Here is a 24,861-nt window from a genome sequence, read left to right as displayed (position 1 = left end):
CAACGTTCTGTCATTGGAGTATATGTCGTCCCCCCTCTGTGGGAAAGCTTGATTCCACAACCCCCGCTATAATGAGCTCTCCTCCGCAAATAATCTGTCTCTTTTTATCTTGTCCGAGTTTTAAATTAGTTTTAATTAGTCTCTTTTTTAATCATTACATGCAGCCTGCCTTGTGTTGTTGTGATTGCATCTATTGTAACTTTATATTGTTATGTATTTACATGTTTTATTTTATTATGATGTTGCTGTTTACTGTTTGCGTTTTTGGTTGTGTTTTGGTTTTATTTTTATTGTAATTTGTTGTTTGGGCTTGGCCTCATGTAAGCCGCTCCAAGTCCCCATTGGGGAGATGGTGACGGGGTATAAATAAAGTTTATTATTATTATTATTATTATTATTATTACATTGGCATTATGGGGCTGTGCAAGAGCGATTAGAATGTGGAAGATTGGGTGCTTTGTTTTGGTCATTCTAGATATATAAGAATGTGCATTGGGGTGGCATTTGAGTCCGTTGCACACTGTACAATGGCAAAGCCATGAGTCTGTTCTGCTCTCTTGCAGGCGATGCATTTGGTCTACCGAGCGCTGGAGAAGGAGCCGGTGCCCTTGTCGCTGCCCGCCTCACTGGTCCCACCCTCCAAGCGCAAGAAAGGCGGTCCCTCTCCCTCTTCCTTCCCGGGGGCCGTGCCCGTGCTGCCCGCCAGCCCCCCGCCTCCCAAGGACAGCCTGCGCTCCACCCCCTCCCACGGCAGCGTCAGCAGCCTCAACAGTGCCGGGAGCCTCTCCCCCAAACACAGCCTCAAGCAGGGACAGGTGGGCCCCCATCCACCCACCACCAGGGAAGAGGTGGAAGGGGCCTCTAAAGGCCATCTGGCCCAACCCCCTTCTTTTCGCCTTTCCTCAGGGAGAGCACCATCAAAGCACTCCCAACAAATGGTCATCTTGCCTCTGCTTAATAATAATAATAATAATAATTGGAAGAGACCCCATGGGCCATCTAGTCAAACCCTCTTCTGCCTTCATGCAGGAAAAGCACAATCAAAACACCTCAACAGGTGGCCATCCAGCCTCAATAGTATTAATGATAATAATATTCATAATATTAATGATGATAATCTTAATAATAATCATAATGATGATCATAGTAATAATAATAGAGTTGGAAGAGACCGCGTGGACCATCTAGTTCAACCCACTTCTGCCTTCATGCGGGAAAAGCTCAATCAAAACACCTCAACAGGTGGCCATCCAACCTCAATAGTATTAATGATAATAATATTCATAATATTAATGATGATAATCTTAATAATAATCGTAATGATGATCATAGTAATAATAATAGAGTTGGAAGAGACCGTGTGGGCCATCTAGTGTAATCCTCTTCTGCCTTCATGCAGGAAAAGCACAATCAAAACACCTCAACAGGTGGCCATCCAGCCTCAATAGTATTAATGATAATAGTAATCATAATATTCATAATAATAATCTTAATGATGATCATAGTAGTAATAATAGAGTTGGAAGAGACCGCATGGGCCATCTAGTGCAACCCAGTTCTGCCTTCATGCATAATGAGCACCATTAAAGCCCCCCCCGACAGATGCCCATCCAGTCTCAATATTAATGATAATAATGGTAATAGTTGGAAGAGACCGCATGAGCCATCTAGTGCAACCTCCTTATGCCTTCATGCAGGAAGAGCACTATCAAAGCACCCCCACAGGTGGCCATCCAGCCTCAATAGTATTATTGATAATATTAATAATTACAGTAATGATGATGATGATAATAATAATAATAATAATAATAATAATAATAATAATGTGATGTCGACAGGCTTGACCTGCTCAGGAAATCAGGAGGCAGCGAGAGGGCTTCTACAAGTGAAACATGCACTGGCAGATGATGGGAAAGGCAGTCAAGAACCAACATTGATGGAAGTCAATCGTAGAAAACTGCTTAAAGTGCAAACGACAAAGAGGGAAAACTAGAAATATAATGCAGAGCAGAAGAGAAAACTGGGGAAAAATGAGAGCCAAATTGACAAGTAAAAACATGAATGTGACTCAGATGGAGGGCCTGATTTTTGCAGCCGAAGAACAAGTCATAATGATGATGACAACGATAATAATAATAATAATAATAATAATAATAATAGAATTGGAAGAGGAAAGCACCATGAAATCACCCCTGACATTTCCCCGGTGGGGGAAGGATTCTGGGCATTGGGAATTGGGTAACTTTGAAAAGGAGAAAAATAATAATCATAATAGTCATAGTAATAATAATAATCATCATCATCATAGGGATGGTGGGGGAGTTCCAGTCATGGTCATTCCCAATGTGAAATTGCAGCTTGGGGTGGACTTTCGGATGAGTCTTGGTTTCTGTTCCAGGCCCCGTCATCCAACTGGGTGGTGCTTCTGTCAGACAAGGTGCGCTACGACGAGATCTTCCTGAAAACGGACCTGGACCAGGACGGCTTTGTCAGCGGCCTGGAGGTGAAGGACATCTTCATGCACTCGGGCCTCTCCCAGAACCTCTTGGCCCACATCTGGTAAGACTTTCTCCCTCCTCGCAAAGAAAACCCTGCTGCTGCTGTCGAAGGCTTTCATGACCAGAATATCTCTGGAGTGGTGGTGTTGTTGGGTGGTCTGCGGGCAGTACAGCCAATGAGTTCTAGCAGCATGTGTTTTTTTTCCATCTATATATATAAATCTGTTAGGTTGGTTCAACGGGACAGCAAAACTCCACAACCCCCCAACGAAACTGCACCAAAATTGCCATGCCCCAAGGACAACCCACTCGGTACAAACTAATCCACTCAGAATTGAAAACAACACAACAACACACAGATAAATCACCAAAACAACTGAGCATGCGCACTGGAGCAAAGTCCCCAGCGCGTGTGCACACATGGCCGAACGGCCAACGCACCCTCCGCACATCCCTCCCTCCCTCGCCCCGCCCAGCACGAACACGTCGCTGCCCACACACACACACACAAACAAACAACGCAACTTCCCCCCGCCCCCTTCCCTCCACCCCCTCCTTCATCTTACCCCTCCCACGCTGCCTCCAAGCCCCGCTCCGCACACTCCAAGCCTCGCCGCGCCGCATCCTCACCGGAAAGACACGCCCCCTCCCTTCGCCCCACCCCTTCCCTCCGTGACTTGCTCCTTCCCTCCTCCTCCCACCACCTCCGGAAAGACACGCCGGAAAGGAGTAAGTCAGGGAGGGAAGGGGTGGGGCGAAGGGAGGGGGCGTGTCTTTCCGGAGGGGGAGGGAGGAGGGAAGGAGTGAGTCAGGGAGGGAAGGGGTGGGGGCGAAGGGAGGGGGCGACTTTGAAGACACGCCCCCTCCCTTCGCCCCACCCCTTCCCTCCGTGATTCACTCCTGGAAGGAAAGGGGTGGGGCGAAGGGAGGGGGCGTGTCTAACCGGAGAGGGAGGGAGGAGGGAAGGAGTGAGTCACGGAGGGAAGGGGTGGGGCGAAGGGAGGGGGCGTGTCTTCAAAGTCGCCCCCTCCCTTCGCCCCCACCCTTTCCCTCCCTGACTCACTCCTTCCCTCCTCCCTCCCACTCCGGAAAGGCACGCCTCCTCCCTTTGCCCCACCCCTTCCCTCCGTGATTCACTCCTGGAAGGAAAGGGGTGGGGCGAAGGGAGGGGGCGTGTCTTTCCGGAGAGGGAGGAAGGAACGAGTCAGGGAGGGAAGGGGTGGGGGCCCCACCCCTTCCCTCCGTGACCTTGAGTATGGGAGTTGTAGTTCACCGACATCCAGACAGCACTGTGGACTCAAACAATGATGGATCCGGACCAAACTTGGCATAAGCATTCAATACGCCAAAATATGAACACAGATGGAGTTTGAGGGAAATAGACCTTGACATTTGGGAGTTGTAGTCACTGGGATTCAGAGTTCACCAACACTCAAAGAGCATCCTGAACCCCACCAATGACAGAATTGGGGCAAACATGCCACACTGAACCCCCATGACCAACAGAAAATTCCCAAGTTTACACACAAGTATAAAGAAGGGGGAGGAAGGAGGGATGCCAGAGAGAGAAAGAGAGAGAGGGAGAAAGAGGGGAAAGGAAGGAGTGTGTGAGAGAGAAAGAGGGAAAGAGAGCGAGGGAAGGAAGGAAGAGAGGCCAGGCAGAGACTTCAAAACTGTTACTAAAGGCCACAGCAACGCGTGGCAGGGCACAGCTAGTTTGTTATGTTTAAGGGGTGGGAGGAAAGAACCAAATGTCACCCAGGCAAAGGATGTCCCCAAGCAGCAAACAATTCAAAGGGAACCAAGGCCAGGCTATTTCTAAAATAAGATGATGATGATTCCAGTCAGCAAGCCATCAAGAGCTAGTGGTCACTTCCCAGGCTAAGGATATCTCCAGTGCAGTAAACAGTTCTAAGGGAACAAAGGCCAGGTTCTTTTGTAGTAACAACAATAACAACAATGTCTCCAGAAAGGTGACAGCTCCACACCCAAAACATTTTCTTACATTGAACACCCTTGCGTAATCCTGACTACTCATAGCTTCATTAGCCTTTCTTGTAGTAGCTACTCGATGGTCTCCTTTGCAGGATGACTCAAAGTTTAGCCTCTTTTCCTTCTCCAAAATCCTTAAAGACACATAGCCAACGATTAAGTCCTTATTTTGCATAGCAAAACAAAATTGTCCCAATCTTTGGATAATGAAGAAATTAAAATCATAGAATCCTAGAGTTGGAAGAGACCTGGTGGACCATCCAGTCCAACCCCGTTCTGCCAAGAAGCAGGAAAATCGCTTTCAAAGCACCCCCAACAGATGGCCATCCAGCCTCTGTTTCAAAGCCTCCAGAGAAGGAGCCTCCACTACACTCCCTCCGGGGCAGAGAGAGAGTTCCACTGCTGAAAGTTTGAGCATTATTTAGCATTTCCCTTTTTTTGGTATGAGGATATAAGTGGATTTTCCCCAGTCTGATGGCCATTCTTGTGTTTTCCATATTTGTGGCATATGACATGCATCACCTTGACAGCATCATCTTTCAAGATTTTAAGCAGTTCAGCTGGGATCCCGTCATCTCCTGCTGGCTTGTTGTTAGCAATGCTTCTTAAGGCCCATCCAACCTCACTCCTTAGGATGTCTGGTTCTAATTCACTCGTCACACCATCAAAACTATCCTTGATATTATTATCCTTCCTATCCATCTACTACTTTACGAAATGTTAGTGCCTTTCACCCCAAAACAAACAATGCCTTTTTCAAATAAGCTGCGTACCTCCTGGTCCCCAAGCTAGAATAATAATAATAATAATAATAATAATGATGATGATGATGATGATGATGATGATGATGATGATGATTTAAAGATTGAACGGCAAAGACTCTGGCAGAAGCCAGTCAAGGTGCTCCCAGTGGTGATTGGCACACTGGGTGCAGTGCCTAAAGACCTTGGCCTGCACTTAAACACAATTGGTGCTGACAAAATTACCATCTGCCAGCTGCAGAAGGCCACCTTACTGGGATCTGCACGCATTATTCGCTGATACATCACACAGTCCTAGACACTTGGGAAGTGTCTGACGTGTGATCCAATACAACAGCCAGCAGAGTGATCTTGTCTGCTGTGGACTAATCTTGTTATGTTTCAAATAATAATAATAATAATAATAATAATAATAATATAATGGTAATAATAATCATCATCATCATTGATGGCTTCTTGCTTTTCCCCGGCAGGGCCTTGGCGGACACCCGGCAGACGGGGAAGCTGAACAAGGACCAGTTTGCTTTGGCCATGCACTTCATCCAGCAGAAGGTCAGCAAGGGCCTGGATCCTCCTCAGGCGCTGCTCCCGGACATGATCCCCCCTTCAGAAAGGACCACCCCTGTACAGGTGAGCCACGGCCAGCCATTCTGCAGTTTCTGCGTCCCTTTTTCCCTCGGTTCCCATTGACATCTGGGGCACGGATCCCAGCTCTCATTCAGGACTTTTCTCCCTACGTTTTTGTTTTGCCCCACCAATATATTTTAACTATTATTTATTTTAGCTTTACATCACCATATTTACACTTTATTTCAACTGCTGCCTCTACCTAAACAAGCCTCTCATTTTCATGTTACCATTCTTTTATCTGCACCTTCCCCTTCTACGCGCTTTTCTCTTTGATGGATTTCTTCGTTTTGAATATGTTTTGTGGATTTTAACTGAATTGCTTTGAATGCTAATGATATTTAATTCTGTTTTAATATTTGTATATTTTAAAATTGTATGGAATTGCTGCTTTGAGGTCCCTTTGTGGAGAGAAAAAGCAGGGTATAAATAAACATAATAATAATAATAATAATAATAATAATAATAATACCTATCTATCTGAGTCTGTCTTTGAGCCGCTTTACGTCTCCTTGTGGAAAGAAAAGCAGGTTATAAATAATAATAATAATAATTATTATTATTATTATTATTATTAGGTTCTTGTGGGGTTTTTCGGGCTATAGGGCCATGTTCTAGAGGCATTTCTCCTGACGTTTCGCCTGCATCTATGGCAAGCATCCTCAGAGGTAGTGAGGTCTGTTGGAATTAGGACAATGGGTTTATATTATTATTATTATTATTATTATTATTATTATTATTATTTATTGTGTCAGAAGCGAGTTGAGGGTACAGTTAAAATGTATTTCAAAACACAATGTTAAAAAAGAAAACTTGGCATTGCACTCCAATGTCCTTGACCAGAAGCTGGCCACTTGGAGTGCCTCTGGTGTCGCTGTGAGATGATAACGTGGCATGTCTCATTAAGAGCCACATCCACTGTTTTCCACACTGTGACTGCAGATTCAGCAGCAGAGAAGCAAAGTGCAAAGGCAGATGTCTTCACTGTGTCTGGTTGTGATCCCCAGGTTGTGCCACAAGGATTTAAAGATCGAACGGCAAAGACTCTGGCACAAACCAGTAAAGGTGGTCCCAGTGGTGATCAGCACACTGGGTGCAGTGCCTAAAGACCTTGGCCTGCACTTAAACACAATCGACGCTGACAAGATTACCATCTGCCAGCTGCAGAAGGCCACCCTACTGGGATCTGCACGCATTATTCGCCGATACATCACACAGTCCTAGACACTTGGGAAGTGTCCAACGTGAGATCCAATACAACAGCCAGCAGCATGATCTTGTTTTTGTTTCAAATAATAATAATAATAATAATAATAATAATAATAATAATATCTATCTTTGAGTCTGTCATTGAGGTGCTTTGAGTCTCCTTGTTGGAGAGAAAGGCAGGATATAAGTAATAATAATGATAATAATAATGTTAATAACAGTAATATTTTGTGTCCACCCCCCTTGTAGGACAGCTCAAGTTCGGTGGGATCCGGGGAGTTCACGGGTGTCAAGGAGCTGGATGACATCAGCCAGGAGATCGCCCTCCTCCAGCGGTAAGGAAGGAAAGCCCCCTCGGCTTCTGGGACCTCTCGAGATGGAGAGTCATTGGCGGCATTGCTAGCCCTGAGAATATAGACAAATGGCCAAGCTGTCAATGCAAGTTTCGGATGGCATGCCTACCTTTGGTACAAAAAGGATAAGTGAAATAAAGGACTCAATAGACATATTAAGACCAAATAGGAAACTACTTCAACGCCAAAACACAGAGAAGGCGAAATCTGACGCACGTGTTGCTTTGCAGAGAGAAGTATTCCTTGGAGCAAGAAATCCGGGAGAGGGAAGGGGCCATCCGCCAGAAAACCAGCGAAGTCCAGGTAAGGGGGAAGGTGCTCTTCGCTCCCCGATGGGGCTCCTACAAGGACTGTTTGGGCTATCCCAAAAAGACACTCCAAACCAGTTGCATCCCCTCTTGCCTCAGAATAGGAAATGTGGAGTTTTGGGGAATATTTTCCTAGAATCACATTCATACAGTTGGAAGGGACACCTAGAGGTCATTTAGTCCAACCTCCTTCTGGCAGGCAAGACGATACCAGCAAAGTCCTCCCTCCAGGCTGTTAAAAAATATAGAATCTGAGAGATGGAAGACGCCACAAGTGTGGCAGCCGTTAGGAGAAAATAAAATAATAATAAAGGGAAATCATAATAATTTAGAATCAAATAGAAGATTTAAGTTCTTACCTGATCCTTTGAAAAGGAAAAACCGTTTCTCTATGAGTGAATTTGCAAGCATGAGAAAACCTACAGATGTTATTGATCGTCACTGGACCTTGGTCAGTCAGAAGTGTTTGCTGTAGCCGATGTTTACTTAGATATGAAGTTAACAAGAGAAGTTTGGCAGGACAAAGAGATCAATAGTATCGATCCAAGACTTGGAACATCTAAGGTCATATGGTAAGAGAGCGCCATCCTCTGACCACTTAATGTAAATAGCAGGAAATTTCAGAAAAGCTTTATCCTAAGTAATTTCCTTCATGATCTTCATATTAAGAAATAAGTTATAATGAAGTTATAAGGCTGAATTAACTAAAGGAGATTGCCTTGATTAAATCTTATATTATAAGCATATAAAAGTTATAATTCAATTAGAGAATTGAACATATAAGAGTCATCCTAGGGTAACGGGTGAAGGTTGGGATAAGTTACATAATCAAGCAGATGTTTGGGTTCACAACGTGGCTGCCAAGACCTGATAAAGATGTTTTTGGGAACTATATATGGAAACACCTGTTAATGATTGTATTGTGTAAATGTCAGACTCTTTCTGCGCATGTGTGGAAAGGTTGATATTATGCTATAAATACTGAAGCGATTCAGACCTCCAACGTGTCAGCTCCTTGCTTGCTGAACACCCTATACTCTGCAGAGATAGGAATAAACGCCTGGAAGTCAGACATGCTGTCTCTCCATCTTCTTCTCCAAAAGCACTGTAATGAATCTCGGGTAATGTATATTCCACAACACAAGGACTCAGCACTGACGCTTGATGCGCAGGTGTCGGCAGTGGCCGGGAGGGCCTTCGCACAATTAAAACGTGTGCACCAACTGCGACCTTACCTCGTGAAGTCTGACTTGACCATGGTGGTCCATGCCTTAGTTAGCTGTAGACTGGATTACTGTAATGCTCTCTACGTGGGGCTACCCTTGAAGACGGCATGCAAACTACAACTTGTCCAATGTTCGGCAGCCAGATTAATAACTGGGGGAGTTGTCAACCCCCCTGTTTAAGGAGCTCCACTGGCTGCTGTTTATTTTCCGGTCCCAATTCAAGGTGCAGGTTATCACCTACAAAGCCCTAAACAGTTTGGGACTCGCCTACCTTTGTGACCGTATCTCCTGCCATGAACCATCTCGGGCCCTCCGATCTTCCGGGGAGGCCCTTCTCTCGCCCCTGCCAGTCTCACAAGCTCGCCTAGTGAATACAAGGGAGAGGGCCTTTTCCGCTGTGGCTCCCCGACTCTGGAACTCACTGCCTGGAGAAATTAGGAAAGCCCCTTCCCTAGAAATCTTCAAAAAGAACCTTAAAACCCGGCTCTTCCGCTGCGCCTTTGATGAGTAGGTATATAATCCCACATGATTGCTGTGCCTCCAAGTTCTGTCATTGGAGTATACGTCCCCCCTCATGGGAAAGCTTGACTTTTCACAACTCCCGCTAAAATGAGCCCTCCTCCTCCGTAAATTACCTGCTTCCCCCTTTTATCTCGCCCAAGCTTTTAATTAGTTTTAATCAGTTTGACCTTTTAATTACTACATGTAGCCTTCCCATTATTATTGTTCCTGTGCATTTTTGTGACATTGTTATGTATTCCTATGTTTTGTGTAACTATGATGTTATTGTTTATTGTTCGCGTTTTCAGTTTGTGATTTTGGTTTTCTTTATTGTAATTGTTATTTGGGCTTGGCCTCATGTAAGCCGCTCCGAGTCCCCATTGGAGAGATGGTGGCGGGGTAATAAATAAAGATTATTATTATTATTATTATTATTGTAACATCCTTCTGCCATTGTTGAAGACACAATCAAAACTCTCCCGACAGATGGCCATCCAACCTCATAGGCACTAGCAGATTCATAGAGAGACAGGGCTATAAATCTCGGAAGAGACCCCCAAAGAAGGTCATCCAGTCCAATCCCCTTCTTCCATAGACATAGTCAAATCCCTCCCGATAGATCGCCATCCAACCCCATAGGCATTAGCAGGCTCATGGAGAAATAAGGTTATAGAAATAAGGCTGCAGGGCCATCCAATTAACATCCTTCTGTCATTGAGGAAGACACAATCTCATCCCTCCTGAAAGATGGCCATCCAGCCTCATAGACATTAGAAGGCTCATGAAAGAATAAGGCTATAGAATCATAGAGTTGGAAGATACCCCCCAAAGGCCATCCAGTCTATCCCCTTTGTATCAGGCAGGAAGGCACCACCAAAGCCCTCCCGACAGATGGCCACCCATCCATCCCCTTCTTGACCAGCACCTCTTGTCTCTCCAGGAGCTGCAGAATGATTTGGACCGGGAGGCCAACGGCCTGCAGGAGCTGGAAGCCCAGAAGCAGGACGCTCAGGGCCGGCTGGATGAGATGGACCAGCAGAAGTCCAAGCTGCGGGACATGCTGGGCGATGTCCGGCAGAAGTGCCAGGAGGAAAACCAGGTGGTGAGTGCCATCATCATCATATAACGTAACATAATTATATATAATACATAATATAATATAATAAGATGATAGTAATAATATATAATAATATGATGTGTGTGTATGACATGATAAATAATGCATAATCTATATAAATAAAAATGTAATGTTCACTTGTGGGATTAACATAACTCAAAAACCACTGAATGAATTGACACGAAATTTGGACACAAGACACCTATCAGGCCAACAAGTAATCATCACACATAAAAACACTGAAAAACACAGCAGAAGAGACTTTAAAAGCCAAAAAATAAAAATACATTACAACACATGTGCAAAACCACATATATACACATATACACAAATATATACACACACAAAACACATATACACAGACTGTGCCACAGCAATGCATGGCAGGGGACGGCTAGTATAATATAATAACATAAGATAATAATATTCATCGTGTCAGGAGCAACCAGACAGTTGTATTACATTTTTAACAAAACAAACAAACAAACAGACAGACAAAGCACAAAGTTTGCAAGCTTGGTAGTTGATTAAATGTCTTTTGACCAGTATCTGGCCACTTGGAGTGCTTCTGGTGTTGCCGCAAGGAGGTCCTCCACTGTGCATGTAGCAGTGCTCAGGTTGCATTGCAGCAGGTGGTCTGTGGTTTGCTCTTCTCCACACTCGCATGTCGTGGATTCCACTTTGTAGCCCCATTTCTTAAGATTGGCTCTGCATCTCGTGGTGCCAGAGCACAGTCTGTTCAGCGCCTTCCAAGTCGCCCAGTCTTCTGAGTGCCCAAGGGGGAGTCTCTCATTTGGTATCAGCCATTGATTGAGGTTCTGGGTTTGAGCCTGCCACTTTTGGACTCTTGCTTGCTGAGGTGTTTCAGCGTGTGTCTTTAGATCTTAGAAAACTATTTCTTGTTTTAAGTCGTTGACGTGCTGGCTGATACCCAAACAAGGGATGAGCTGGAGATGTCACTGCCTTGGTCCTTTCACTATTGGCTGCTACTTCCTGGCGGATGTCAGGTGGTGCAATACCGGCTAGACAGTGTAATTTCTCCAGTGGTGTAGGGCGCAGGCACCCCGTGATAATGCGGCATGTCTCCTTAAGAGCTATATCCACTGTTTTAGCATGGTGAGATGTGTTCCACACTGAGCATGCATACTCAGCAGCAGAGTAGCATAGCGCAAGGGCAGATGTCTTCACTGTGTTCCCCGGTTGTGCCAGTCAGCTTTCGTATGATATTGTTTCTAGCACCCACTTTTTGCTTGATATTCAGGCAGTACTTCTTGTAGGTCAGAGCACAGTCCAGAGTGACTCCCAGGTATTTGGGTGCGCTGCAATGCTCCAGTGGGATTCCTTCCCAGGTGATCCTCAGAGCTCGGGATGCTTGTCTGTTCTTAAGGTGAAAAGCACATGTCTGTGTTTTAGACAGATTAGGGATCAGCTGGTTTTCCCTGTAATAGGCAGTAAGGGCATCTAGAGCTTCGTAGAGCTTCTGTTCTACCAACTCAAAGCTCCCTGCTTGAGCAGTAACGGCACGGTCATCAGCATAGATGGAGCTCTCTGTCCCTTCTGGCAGTGGCTGGTCATTTGTGTAAATGTTGAACACGGATGGAGCAAGCACGTTCCCCTGAGGCAGGCCGTTCTTCTTTTTCCGCCATTTGCTTCTCTGGCCCTGGAACTCAACAAAAAAGCTCCTGTTTTGTAGCAGGTTTCCTATGAGGCGGGTGAGATGATAAAAATAATATATAATATATAATATAATATTATGATGTTATAACATTATTATTATATAATATATTTCTATCTATACACATAATAAAAGTGTGTACGTGGTGGAGGTTAGGGACAGACAACCTCCACCTCCACAAACAACTTTAGCCCATAGTGTTGGAGAGCCACCAAAGCCCTTCCTCCAAGGACATTTCCGGTTACAGAGGGCACCATGATCATGTAGCCCAAACCCTGCCAATACCCTCCCCAAACACCACACTGCCCGCCACCCAAGTGAAGGCTTTCATTCAGGGATAATTTCATCCTAGATGATTTGTTTTTTTCTCCAGAATGGACATCCCAGGGTTCTTTTCTCTGTCTCCATTGCTTTGGAATTTGCATGACCCCGCCCACTGCCTTTCCCTTAACCCTTTCTTAGGAGGGAGGGGGAAGGGGAAAATTGGATGGGTATAAGCAGCAGGTAAGTATAGAAATGGATATGTATAAGTAGCAGGTAGTGACTGTGCTGGGGATGCTTTTACCTCACTATTGTGTGGTTGCTTTGATTCTCATGTTTAGGTCTTCAGTAATATTGAATTTGACTTGGCTTCTAATTATGCAAGAGCTGGCTTATTATGTAGTATTTTTAATGCTGCATTGATTGGCGCTTTATGATTTTCATAATAGACCCAATGGGCTAAGCATTAAATAAAATTGAATTGAATTGCATAGTGAGAAGCCAAGTAAAATTCAGTGACTGAAAACTTAACACTTGAGAACTTGAATCAAAGCAATAGTTAGATAAAAGCACAACCAAATAAAAACAAAAACAAGAAAAACACCAGTGTCTCAAAAAATTCAGAAGGGGGCTGTTTTATTTTCAAATTCAAAATTCCGAAATCCTGTTGTTTCGGGCTTGTTTCTCTGTCATTTTTATGGCTATCAAGAATATTTTTTTAATTTAAATTTAATTTAATTTAATTTAATTTTACTAGCTGTCCCCTACCACACATTGCTGTGGACCAGTCTGGTGATCTGGAAAAGTAAAGTGTTGGTTTCTAATATATGTAATTTCTTGATGCTTGTGGGTAAACAGTATTTCTTGATGTTTCTTTGACTGTGTTGACATAGAGATTGTCTGGTTTGCCTACTCTGGAACATGCAACATATCATTGTGCATCTTTAGGAGTCCCTTTCACATCTATAATACTTTATGTGTGTGTGTGTGTGTGTGAATCATATATATCTATCTCTATCTATGGCTGGATGGCCCTCTATTAGAAGGGCTTTGATTACGTTTTCTTGCCCTGGTGAAGGGAGTTGGACTGGATGGCCTTAAGTATTTTATGTTGGTCATGGGGGTTCTGTGTGGGAAGTTTGCCCCAGTTCTGTCATTCGTGGGGTTCATTCAGAATGGTCTTCGATTGTAGGTGAACTATAAATCCCAGTAACTATAACTCCCAAATGTCAAGGTCGATTTCCCCCAAACTCCATCTGTGTTCATATTTGGGCATACGGAATATTTGTGCCAAGTTTGGTCTAGATCCATCATTGTTTGAGTCCACAGTGCTCTCTGGATGTAGGTGAACTAGAACTCCCAAACTCAAGGTCAATGCCCACCAAACCCTTCTAGTGTTTTCTGTTGGTCATGGGAGTTTTGTGTCCCAAGATTGGTTCAATCCCATCATTGTTGGAGTTCAGAATGCTCTTTGATTGTAGGTGAACTATAAATCCCAGCAACTACAACTCCCAAATGACAAAATCAATTTCTTTGAGTGAAGAACATACATTGGGTTGTTAGGTGTATTGTGTCCAAATTTGGTGTCAATTTGTCCAGTGGTGTTTGAGTTATGTTAATCCCACAAACGAACATTACATTTTTATTTATATAATTTTTTATTTTATTTTATTTTATTTTAATGTAATTTTGATGCTGTTGCTTGTTGCTTATGTTTTGGTTTTATTTTGCTGTAATTTGTTGTCCAGGGTATAAATAACGTTTATTATTGTTGTTGTTGTTGTAGGGCACATTTACAGGTGTAAAGCCCCTAGGTTTCAGGACATTCCACTCACCCACTGATTTTTGGGAATTTTTCAAAAGTATTTACAAATAACATTTTTTTTAAAACAACGCCAAGAGCTATTCCCCTTGAACGCCTCTACAACAACACAACACAGTTAGGCCAGGCCTGGCCGTTGTGTCTAGCAAGGTTCGTGGAAGACCTTGGTTCAAACTGATGTTTTTTTCTGCCTGTGTCTCATTCCAGATTTCGTCGCTGAAGCTGCAGATCCAGTCGCAGGAGTCGGACCTGCAGTCTCAGGCGGAGGGCATCGGACAGGCCAAGGCAGAACTGAACCGGCTGCAGCAGGAGGAGACCCAGCTGGGGCAGAGCCTGCAGGCCGGGAAGGTCCAGTTGGAGACCATCATCAAGTCCCTCCAGTCCACCCAGGAAGAGATCAACCAGGTCTGCCAGGCCTTGCTTCCCTTTGCACTGTTTGCTGCTTGGAGACATCCTTTGCCTGGGTGGCGCTCACTGGCCCTTGATTGTTTGCTGCCTGGAGACATTATTGTTATTGTTATTATTATTTTAGAAGTAGCCTGGCCTTTTCCCCCTTTGAATTGTTTACTGCACTGGAGACATCCTATGTCTGGTTAACATTTGGTTGCCTTGTGCCTGGAGATATAATAATAATAATAATAATAATAATAATAATAGGTATTGTTTTAGAAGTAGCCAGGCCTTTGATCCCTCTGAATTGTTTACTGCCTTGGAGACATCCTTAGCCTGGGTGGCATTCGCTAGCCCTTGGTTGCTGGCTGCCTGGGAGCCATAATAATAGTAATAATAATAGTAATAATAATAATAATAATAATAATAATAAGTTTCAAATAATAAAAATAATAATAATAAATTTCCTTTTTTGTATAATTTTTATTGACAGTTTTTGTCAATAAAATGTAATAAAAATATTAAAGTAAAATCATTTTAATGTAATAATAACAATACTAAATCGAGTAACATAATAAATGTAATGATAATACTAGAGTAAAATAATGTAAATGTGATAACAATAATAAATAGAATAAAATAATTAACATAATAAAAATAATAATAGAGTAAAATAATGTAAATGTAATAGCAATAAATAGAGTAAAATAATAAATATAATAATAATAATAATAATAGAGAAAAGACATGTAATAAAATAATACTAGAGTAAAATAATGTAAATGTAATAAGAACAATAATAAAGTAAAATAATAAATGTAATATCAATAATAAATAGAGAAAATAATAAATGTAATAAAAATAATATTAGAGTAAAATAATTTAAATGTAAAAGTAACAATAATAAATAGAGTAACATAATAAATTGGGCAGTCTTATCTTAAATTACAGTTTGATGTAAATATTCAAAAACATTCCACCTCCTGATGCCTCAATTAATATAATTTTATGGGTATCTATTTTTATTTTGAAATGTACCAGTAGCTGCTGCATTTCCCACCCTCAGCTTATAATCGAGTCAATACGTTTCCCCAGTTTTTTGTGATAGAATTAGGTCCCTCTACTTTTATTTGGGTTGGCTTATACTCGAGTATATACGGTGTGTGTGTGTGTATATATATATATATATATATATATATATATATACACACACTTTCTTGATTCCCGTCAGATCCTCTGTAGATGCCCGTAGCCACAGATGGAGGCGAAACGGAAAAAGGAGCCAATGCTGTTAGATCAGATTGGCCGCAAGGCCCAGAAATCGCACAACCCCCTGCTGAAATGACATAATGATCCCATGATGGTCTCCCCCCCCCCCCCCACCCTACTCTCTCTCTTTCTCTCTCTCACGGGGAGTTCTGATGTCTTGTGCCCCTCTTCCTGCTGTGATGTTCGTGGTCTTTCTCTGTCTTTCCATTGCCAGGCTCGTAGTCGCCTCTCACAGCTGCAGGAGAGCCATCGGGAGAGCAGCCGGGGCCTGGAACCATTCCCCGAGGGGTTGAACGGCATCCACCAGGGAGGAGGCAGCATGACCAACCTGGCTGACCTCAGTGAAGGCCTCCCCCCTCCGCAGCCCAAGGAGCGGCCCGGCTTCGGCGCCCTGGTGAGCAACCCCAGGACTTTGTAAACAAAGGCATCATCCCTGCCCGGGCTCCGAGGTCCCTCCTGCGAGGTCCCTCCTCCAAGCCAGACCTCCCCCTCATCCTAGATCTGGCCAGTGCATCTAATAATAATAATAATAATTATTATTATTATTATTATTATTATTATTATTATTATTAAGCAAGATTGCAGAGAAACAACAGGAAAAGCTGACACGATATGAGGATTTAAAAATCGAACTGCAAAGACTCTGGCACAAACCAGTCAAGGTGGTCCCAGTGGTGATTGGCACACTGGGTGCAGTGCCTAAAGACCTTGGCCTGCACTTCAACACAATCGGTGCTGACAAAATTACCATCTGTCGGCTGCAGAAGGCCACCTTACTAGGATCTGCACGCATTATTTGCCGATACATCACACAGTCCTAGACACTTGGGAAGTGTCCGACGTGTGATCCAATTCAACAGCCAGCAGAGTGTCTGCAGTGGACTCATCTTGTTGTGTTTCAAATAATAATAACATAATAATAATAATAATAATAATAATAATAATAATAATAGACTATATAAATAAAAATGTAATGTTCGTTTGTGGGATTAAAGCAGAAGATACCTGAAAAGCCAAAAAATACATTACAACGCATGCACAAAACCACATATATACACAAACACACATATATACACACATATACACATATATAAACACACAAAACACATGTACACAGAATATACACAATCATAATAATAATAATAATAATAATAATAATATAATATCTATCTTTCAGTCTGTCATTGAGGTGCTTTGAATCTCCTTGTTGGAGAGAAAGACAGGATATAAGTAATAATAATAATGATAATAACAATGTTAATAACAGTAATAGTAATATTTTGTGTCCACTTCTACACACAGCTCAAGGTGGGTTACAACATTTATGGTCTAGGGTCATACATTTCTCCCTGCTGAAGTTATCTTCTTTTTTAAAATTTATTTATTTACAGCATTTATATTCCGCCCTTCTCACCCTGCAGGGGACTCAGGGTGGATTACAATGTACACATATATGGCAAACATTCAATGCCAATTAGACATACAACGTATATAGGCATACAAAGAGGCTATTTAACTTTTTCTGGCCACTAGGGGAGCTGTCGCTTTCATTGTCCATCTGCAACACTGATGAAGTACTTCCGCATTCCCCGCATGCTTTGCTGGAGTCTTTTTATGGCCTCATAAATTAGTTAATTAGCCTCCCCATGCTTTAAGGTGGTACCTAATTTTCCTACTTGACAGATGCAACTGTCTTTCAGGTTGCAAAAGTCGACAACAAGCTACACAATTGGCCGGACACTCACTCCGACTTGGGCTGGCTTCGAACTCATGACCTTCTGGTCCGAGTGATCTTAATGCAGCTTACACTCAGCCAGCTGCGTCACAATCCCGGCCTAGCTTTGTAACCCGTGATTATGTATATACATAATGGTGTACATATATACACATGCACATAAATACATATATATATAGGTGCGCATATTTTCTGCAAAATGTCCTCTGAAGCACTTTATCTACACATTGGAGTAATTCCCTACATTACCCTAAAAAGAAACCCCCTATATTGCCCTAAACCCCCCCCCCCCTCTGTTTAGACATACTCTACTGCTGTTCACACCCAGTGTTTTAAAATTTTAATTTATTACATTTGGCCCTGCCCACAGTGTTGGATTCTTGTATTTTAAATTTTCTGTTTTATTGCTTATATGTTTTTATAATGCTTTGTATTGCATTTTATGTTTCTGCTGTGTTGTTTTACTGATGTATTATTGTTGGGCTTGACCTCATGTAAGCCACCCTGAGTCCCGTTGGGGAGATGGTGGCGGGGTATAAATAAATAATAATAATAATAATAATAATTATTATTATTATTATTATTATTATATGCAAACACATATATACACATAAACATATACATATAGACACATACAGATACACACACACATACACACACATATATACGTATGCATATACACATACACATATATACAAACATATACATACACATATAGATACACATATATACATATGTATATACATACACATATATACACACACATTCATGCAAATACATACATATATATTTGTACGCATGTACACATACATCCATGCATACACATATAAACACACATAAATGCATCTGTATATACAAACACATACATACACATACACATATATAGATACACACATATATACATACACATATATCCGTATGCATATGCATATACACATACACATAAATACATGCATGGAGCCCCTGGTGGCGCAGTGGGTTAAACCCTTGTGCTGGCAGGACTGAAGACCAACAGGTCGGAGGTTCGAATACAGGGAGAGTATGGATGAGTTCCCTGTGTCAGCTCCAGCTCCCCATGCGTGGACATGAGAGAAGTAGAGGCTCCTTCTTTGGAACTTTTAAACAGAGGCTGGTTGGCCATCTGTCGGGGGTGCTTTGAATGCAATTTTCCTGCTTCTTGGCAGGGGGTTGGACTGGATGGCCAATTATTATTATTAAGCAAAGGCTAAATGGCCATCTGTTGGGGGTGCTTTGATTGTGCCTTTCCCGCATGAAGGCAAAAAGGGGTTAGACTAGATGGTCCATCGGATCCCTTCCAAAAATTCTTCTTCTTCTCCTTTGCGTTTGCAGGAGGACCCCTTCCGGAACAAGGCGCTGCTCTTCAGCGGGGCAGGCATGGGGCCCCCCGACCTGCCCCCGGACCCCTTCCACGCCGAGGACCCCTTCAAAGGCAGTAAGGGGAGGGAAAGGAGGAGGGAGGGGCAGGAAGTAACGTCTCGCTGGGCAGGAAGTGATCCCTCATCCCTTTCTCCCTTTGTTGCCCAGGTGACCCCTTCCAGAACGACCCCTTTGCAGAGCAGCCCCCGGCAGCCTCAGGTGAGACCCTCCAAAGACTCGTCTTTCGTTTTTGAATGGACGAGTAGTTTGGAAACAGTGATTTTGAGGTGGTTAATTTTATTGATTGTTATTTTTATTATTATTTCATAGGTTTTAGGGGTTTATTTTTTAATACCATTAATGTTTCATTCCATTATTATTATTATTATTATTATTATTATTTTATTTCTTCTCCTGCCGCTCCTTGTAAATCAGTTGAGGCTGACTTTTGTATATTTTGAAAGGAAGGCAAAAGTGGATTTTAGGGAAACTGTAAGGGGAATAATTGAAAGAACTTACAAGAGTAGGTATAATAATGATGATGGTTATGATAATAATAATAATAATAATAATAATAATAATAATAATAATAATAGGTTAGTTCTCAGGTTCTCAAGCAATTGGTCAAAATAATAATGATGATGCTTCTTGGCAGCGGGTTGGACTGGATGGCCCATGAGGTATCTTCCAACTCTATGATTCTATGATGATGATAGTAATAGTAATAATAATAATAATAATAATAATAATAATAATAGTAATAATAATAATAATCTATATAAATAAAAATGTAATGTTCGTTTGTGGGATTAACAGAACTCAAAAACCACTGGACGAATTGACAACAAATTTGGACACAAGACACCTAACAACCCAATGTATGTCCTTCACTCAAAAAAATTGATTTTGTCATTTGGGAGTTGTAGTTGCTGGGATTTATAGTTCACCTACAATCAAAGAACATTCTAAACCCCACCAATGATGGAATTGAACTTGGCACACAGTTCTCCCATGACCAACAGAAAATACTGGAAGGGTTTGGTGGGCAGTGTCCTTTGGTTTTGGAGTTGTAGTTCACCTACATCCAGAGAGCACTGTGGACTCAAACAATGATGGATCTGGACCAAACACTACAAGAATACTCAATATGCCCAAATGTGAACACTGGTGGAGTTTGGGGGAAATAGAATCTTGACATTTGTGAGTTGTACTTGCTGGGATTTATAGTTCACCTACAATCACAGAGCATTCTGAACCCCACCAGTGATAGAATTGGGACAAACCTCCCACACAAAACCCCCATGTGGGCCACAGGAATGCGTGGCAGGGGACGGCTAGTAATAATAATAATATGAGACACTCTGGCACAAGCCAGTCAAAATGGTCCCTGTGGTGATTGGCACACTGGTTGCAGTGCCTAAAGACCTTGGCCTACACTTAAAAACAATTGGCTCTGACAAATTACCATCTGTCAGCTGCAAACGGCCACCCTACTCGGACCTGCATGCATTACAGGTGGTCCTAGTGGCAAAAGATCTCAGCCGGCATTTGGAAACAATAAACATTGACAAAATCACGATCTGTCAACTCTGAAAGGCCACCTGACTTGCGTTTGCATTTGCCTTTGTTTGTGTTTTCGGTTGTGTTTTTTGGTTCTCTTTATTGTAATTTGTTGTTCGGGCCTGGCCCCATGTAAGCTGCTCCGAGTCCCCATAGGAGAGATGGTGGTGGGGTACAAATAAAGATTATTATTATTATTATTATTATTATTATTATTATTTGTGCGCATCATTTGAAAATACATCACACAGTCCTAGGCGCTTGGGAAGTGTTCGAGTTGTGATTTTGTGATATGAAATCCAGCATATAGATCTCATTTGCTGTGACATACTGTGTTTTTGTAAAATAATAATAATAATAATAATAATAACTCTGACACAAGTCAGACAAAGGTGTCCCAGTGGTGGTGAGCACACTGGGTGCAGTGCCTAAAGACCTTGGCCTGCACTTAAAAACAATTGGCGCTGACAAAATTACCATCTGTCGGCTGCAAAAGGCCACCCTACTTGGATATGCATAGACTGAATGTCTCCTTCCATTTCATGAGACAAGAAAAGCTTTAAATGAGACTGGGAAAGGATTGAAGCTCAGTCTTGTCAACGTTGAACGTTGACAAGTGGATTTCTAGTTTCATGTTTCAAGTTTTGCCAGGTTCCTGTTCTAGGTATTGGATCCCCATGCTGCCTTGTTCTTTTGGATGTTTGCATCCTTGGATTTGTGTTTTTGTGACCTTCGGAAAATACTGTAAAAATAAAATGGCTGATTTTATTATGCCAGCGTGGTGTTTTAAGGGCAGAGGTGTTTGTGCTCTGGGATACAACACAACCCTCCTTGCCTTGACCTCTCTTTGGACAGATCCCTTTGGGGGAGATCCCTTCGAGGAGAGCGACCCTTTCCGGGCTCCTGCGCCGGAAGACTTCTTCAAGAAGGCCGAGAAGAGCGACCCATTCACGTCTGATCCCTTCTTGCAAAACAACCCCGTCCTGCCCTCCAAAGTAAGAAAGGTTTCGGTGTTGCACTTTTATCGGGTTTTTTATTATTATTATTATTATTATTATTATTATTATTATTATTATTTATTTATTTATTTTCTGGATTGCGTTGCCTGGCAGAACAATCTCCCTTCCAGCAGGGCTTCTGCCTCTCACTCTCATCTTTTCTTTGTTCTTTAGCCGAACTTCTTCGAGAACGATGACCCTTTCCTGTCCTTGAGCATGGCCTCTTCAAAAGCCCCAGGTGAGCAATAGATGATGATAATCATAATAATAAACAATTGGAAGAGACCCTCAAAGGCCATCCAGTCCAACCCTATTCTGCCTTCATGCAGGAAAAGCACAATGAAAGCACCCCCAACAGATGGCCATCCAGCCTCAGGAATTTTATTAATATACTAATATTAATAATAATAATAATAATAGAGTTAGAAGAGGCCCACAGAGGCCATCCAGTCCAACCCCCTTCTGCCTTCATGCAGGAAAAACACAATCAAAGCACCCCCAACAGATGGCCATCCAGACTCAGTAATTTTATTAATGTGATGATGATGATGATGATAATGATAATGATAATAGAGTTGGAAGAGACTCTCAAAGGCCATCCAGTCCAACCCCCTTCTGCCTTCATGCAGGAAAAGCACAATGAAAGCACCCCCAACAGATGACCATCCAGCCTCAGTAATATTATTAATATACTAATAATAGAGTTGGAAGAGGCCCTCGGAGGCCATCCAGTCCAACCTCCTTCTGCCTTCATGCAGATGACCATCCAGCCTCAGTAATATTATGAAAATAGTAGTAATAATAATAATAATAATAATAATAATAATAATAATCGTAGTAGTAGGGTTGGAAGAGGCCCTCAAAGGCCATCCAGTCAAACCTCTTTCTGCCTTCATGCAGGAAAGGCACGATGAAAGCACCCCCAATGGATGGCCATCCAGACTTAGTAATTTTATTAATGTAATAATAATAATAATAATAATAATAATAATAATAATAATAGAGTTGGAAGAGGCCCTCAGAGGCCATCCAGTCCAACCTTTTTCTGCCTTCATGCAGGAAAAGCACGATGAAAGCACCCCCAACAGATGACCATTCAGCCTCAGTAATATTATTATTAATAATAATAATAATAATAATAATAATAATAATTGTAGTAGTAGGGTTGGAAGAGGCCCTCAGAGGCCATCCAGTCCAACCGTTTTCTGCCTTCATTCAGTAAAAGCACGATGAAAGCACTCCCAATGGATGGCCATCTAGACTTAGTAATTTTATTAATGTAATAATAATAATAATAATAATAATAGAGTTGGAAGAGGCCCTCAGAGGCCATCCAGTCCAACCCCCTTCCTTCTTCTATGCAGGAAGAGCACAATGAAAGCATCCCCAACACATGGCCATCCAGCCTCAGTAATTTATTATTATTATTATTATTATTAATAATAATAATAGGGTTGGAAGAGGCCCTCAGAGGCCATCCAGTCCAACCCCCTTCTTTCTTCTATGCAGGAAGAGCACAATGAAAGCACCCCAACAGATGACCGTTCAGCCTTACTAATATTATTAAAATAATAGTCGTAGTCGTCGTAGTAGTAGTAGTAAAGTTGGAAGAGGCCCTCAAAGACCATCCTGTCCAACCCCTTTCTGCTTTCATGCAGGAAAAGCACAGTGGAAGCACCCCCAACAGATGGTCATCCAGACTCCGTAATTTTATTAATATAATAATAATAATAATAATAATAATAGAGTTGGAAGAGACCCTCAAAGGCCATCCAGTCCAACTCCCTTCTGCCTTCGTGCAGGAAAAACACAATCAAAGCACCCCCAACAGATGGTCATCTAGCCTCTATTTTAAAGCCCTCAAGGAAAGAGGCAGAGAGTTCCACTGCTGAACAGCTCTTACAGTCAGGAGGTTCTTCTGAATATGGAATCTCCTTTCTTCCTTTGAGCCCATGGCTCCATCGAGTCCCACTCTCTAGGACAGCCGAAAGGAAGCCTGCTCCCTCTTCCTTAGGACCTCCTCTCACATATTTACACATGGCTCCTCTCATGTCTGTCAGAGAGTTTGGGCAAGATCTGTGGGCTGCAAAGGCCTTTCCTGTGGGTTGATTAAGGGGAGACCTTTTCTTTTCCTGCTTCTAGACCCTTTTGGCACCTTGGATGCCTTTGGCAGCAGCGCCTTCAGCGGAGGAGGAGGAAGTGGAGGTGGAGGAGGTGGCAGCGAAGGCTTTGCAGACTTCAGTCGGATGTCCAAGGTGCGTTTGTACATTTACAATAATGTGCATTGGGGGTGGCATTGAATTCCATTGTTCAGTGTACAGTGACAATACAGTTATTCTCTCCTAGTCTCTCTTTCTCTACCTGCCTCCTTACTTATGCATTTCTTTTCCTGTCTTCCTCCATCATCTCCTTATTGATCCATCCATCCACCCACATGTATATTCTCCTTTCCCTCTTACTTATTTATTCACCTGTCAATCTACCTTTCTATCTGTAAGTTGTATCGATCTCTCCACTCCTCTAAATCCTGATCTCATTAGGAAGGGAGTTCTACAGCCGAGGGGCAATTACTGAGAAGGCCCTGTCTTTGTGTTTGCTGAAGTATAGAATTTTTCTTTTACTTTCAACATTATCGAAAGGCTGTTTTTGAAGGGCAACTCAGGACAGCGCTCTCCCAGCCTCTCTGTCCTTGTCCAAACTCCTTTTGCGTTTGGAGCCTGGAGTAACGTCAATACCAGACAATTTCACCTTATGTCTGGAGGCTCTGTCTAACTAGCTATGTGCTAGAAGGCTGAAGGTGAATCCAGCAAAGACTGAGATCCTTTGGCATGGCCGCTCGAAAGGCTTGACCCATCCGCTACCCACCTTCAATGGTGCCACCCTATCTCCATCGGCCACTGTTAAGAGCTTAGGTGTCGTTTTGGATTCGCAGCTGACAATGGAAGCTCAGGTCGCTGCTGCCAGCAAACAGGCCTTTTTCCATCTACAACAAGCAAGGCAATTGGCACCCTACCTGTTGGATGAGGCTCTGGCAACAGTCATCCATGCCACGGTTACATCTAGGCTGGACTACTGTAACGCCTTGTATGTTGGCCTTCCTATGTATACGACCCGAACGCTCCGTATTGTTCAGAATGTAACAGCCAGGTTACTCACAAAATCGCCTATGAAATGCCATATAA

The 24,861-nt window shown here is 42.6% G+C and overlaps 1 protein-coding gene across 4 annotated transcripts in view; it reads left to right on the top strand.

The window, feature by feature from the left end:
• EPS15L1 (epidermal growth factor receptor pathway substrate 15 like 1) overlaps nucleotides 1–24,861 on the top strand; it is an 84,706-nt gene that overhangs the window by 28,918 nt on the left and 30,927 nt on the right. For 2 of the 4 annotated variants that reach the window (XM_060784830.2, XM_060784832.2), the window contains exons 9-21: nucleotides 564–815; nucleotides 2,399–2,559; nucleotides 5,725–5,881; nucleotides 7,337–7,422; nucleotides 7,671–7,743; nucleotides 10,416–10,577; nucleotides 14,558–14,755; nucleotides 16,224–16,403; nucleotides 19,095–19,197; nucleotides 19,290–19,340; nucleotides 21,537–21,676; nucleotides 21,854–21,917; nucleotides 23,822–23,934. In XM_060784830.2, coding sequence (XP_060640813.2) covers nucleotides 564–815; nucleotides 2,399–2,559; nucleotides 5,725–5,881; nucleotides 7,337–7,422; nucleotides 7,671–7,743; nucleotides 10,416–10,577; nucleotides 14,558–14,755; nucleotides 16,224–16,403; nucleotides 19,095–19,197; nucleotides 19,290–19,340; nucleotides 21,537–21,676; nucleotides 21,854–21,917; nucleotides 23,822–23,934 — 1,740 coding nt within the window. The remainder of the gene's footprint in view (nucleotides 1–563; nucleotides 816–2,398; nucleotides 2,560–5,724; nucleotides 5,882–7,336; nucleotides 7,423–7,670; nucleotides 7,744–10,415; nucleotides 10,578–14,557; nucleotides 14,756–16,223; nucleotides 16,404–19,094; nucleotides 19,198–19,289; nucleotides 19,341–21,536; nucleotides 21,677–21,853; nucleotides 21,918–23,821; nucleotides 23,935–24,861) is intronic. The other 2 variants (XM_060784831.2, XM_067473570.1) reach the window with 2 other exon arrangements.

The sequence above is a fragment of the Anolis sagrei genome, chromosome X (assembly GCF_037176765.1).
Source record: "Anolis sagrei isolate rAnoSag1 chromosome X, rAnoSag1.mat, whole genome shotgun sequence".
Lineage (NCBI taxonomy): Eukaryota > Metazoa > Chordata > Lepidosauria > Squamata > Dactyloidae > Anolis > Anolis sagrei.
The sequence above is the reverse complement of the archived record's forward strand: the minus strand, read 5'-3'. Positions and strand labels throughout refer to the sequence as shown.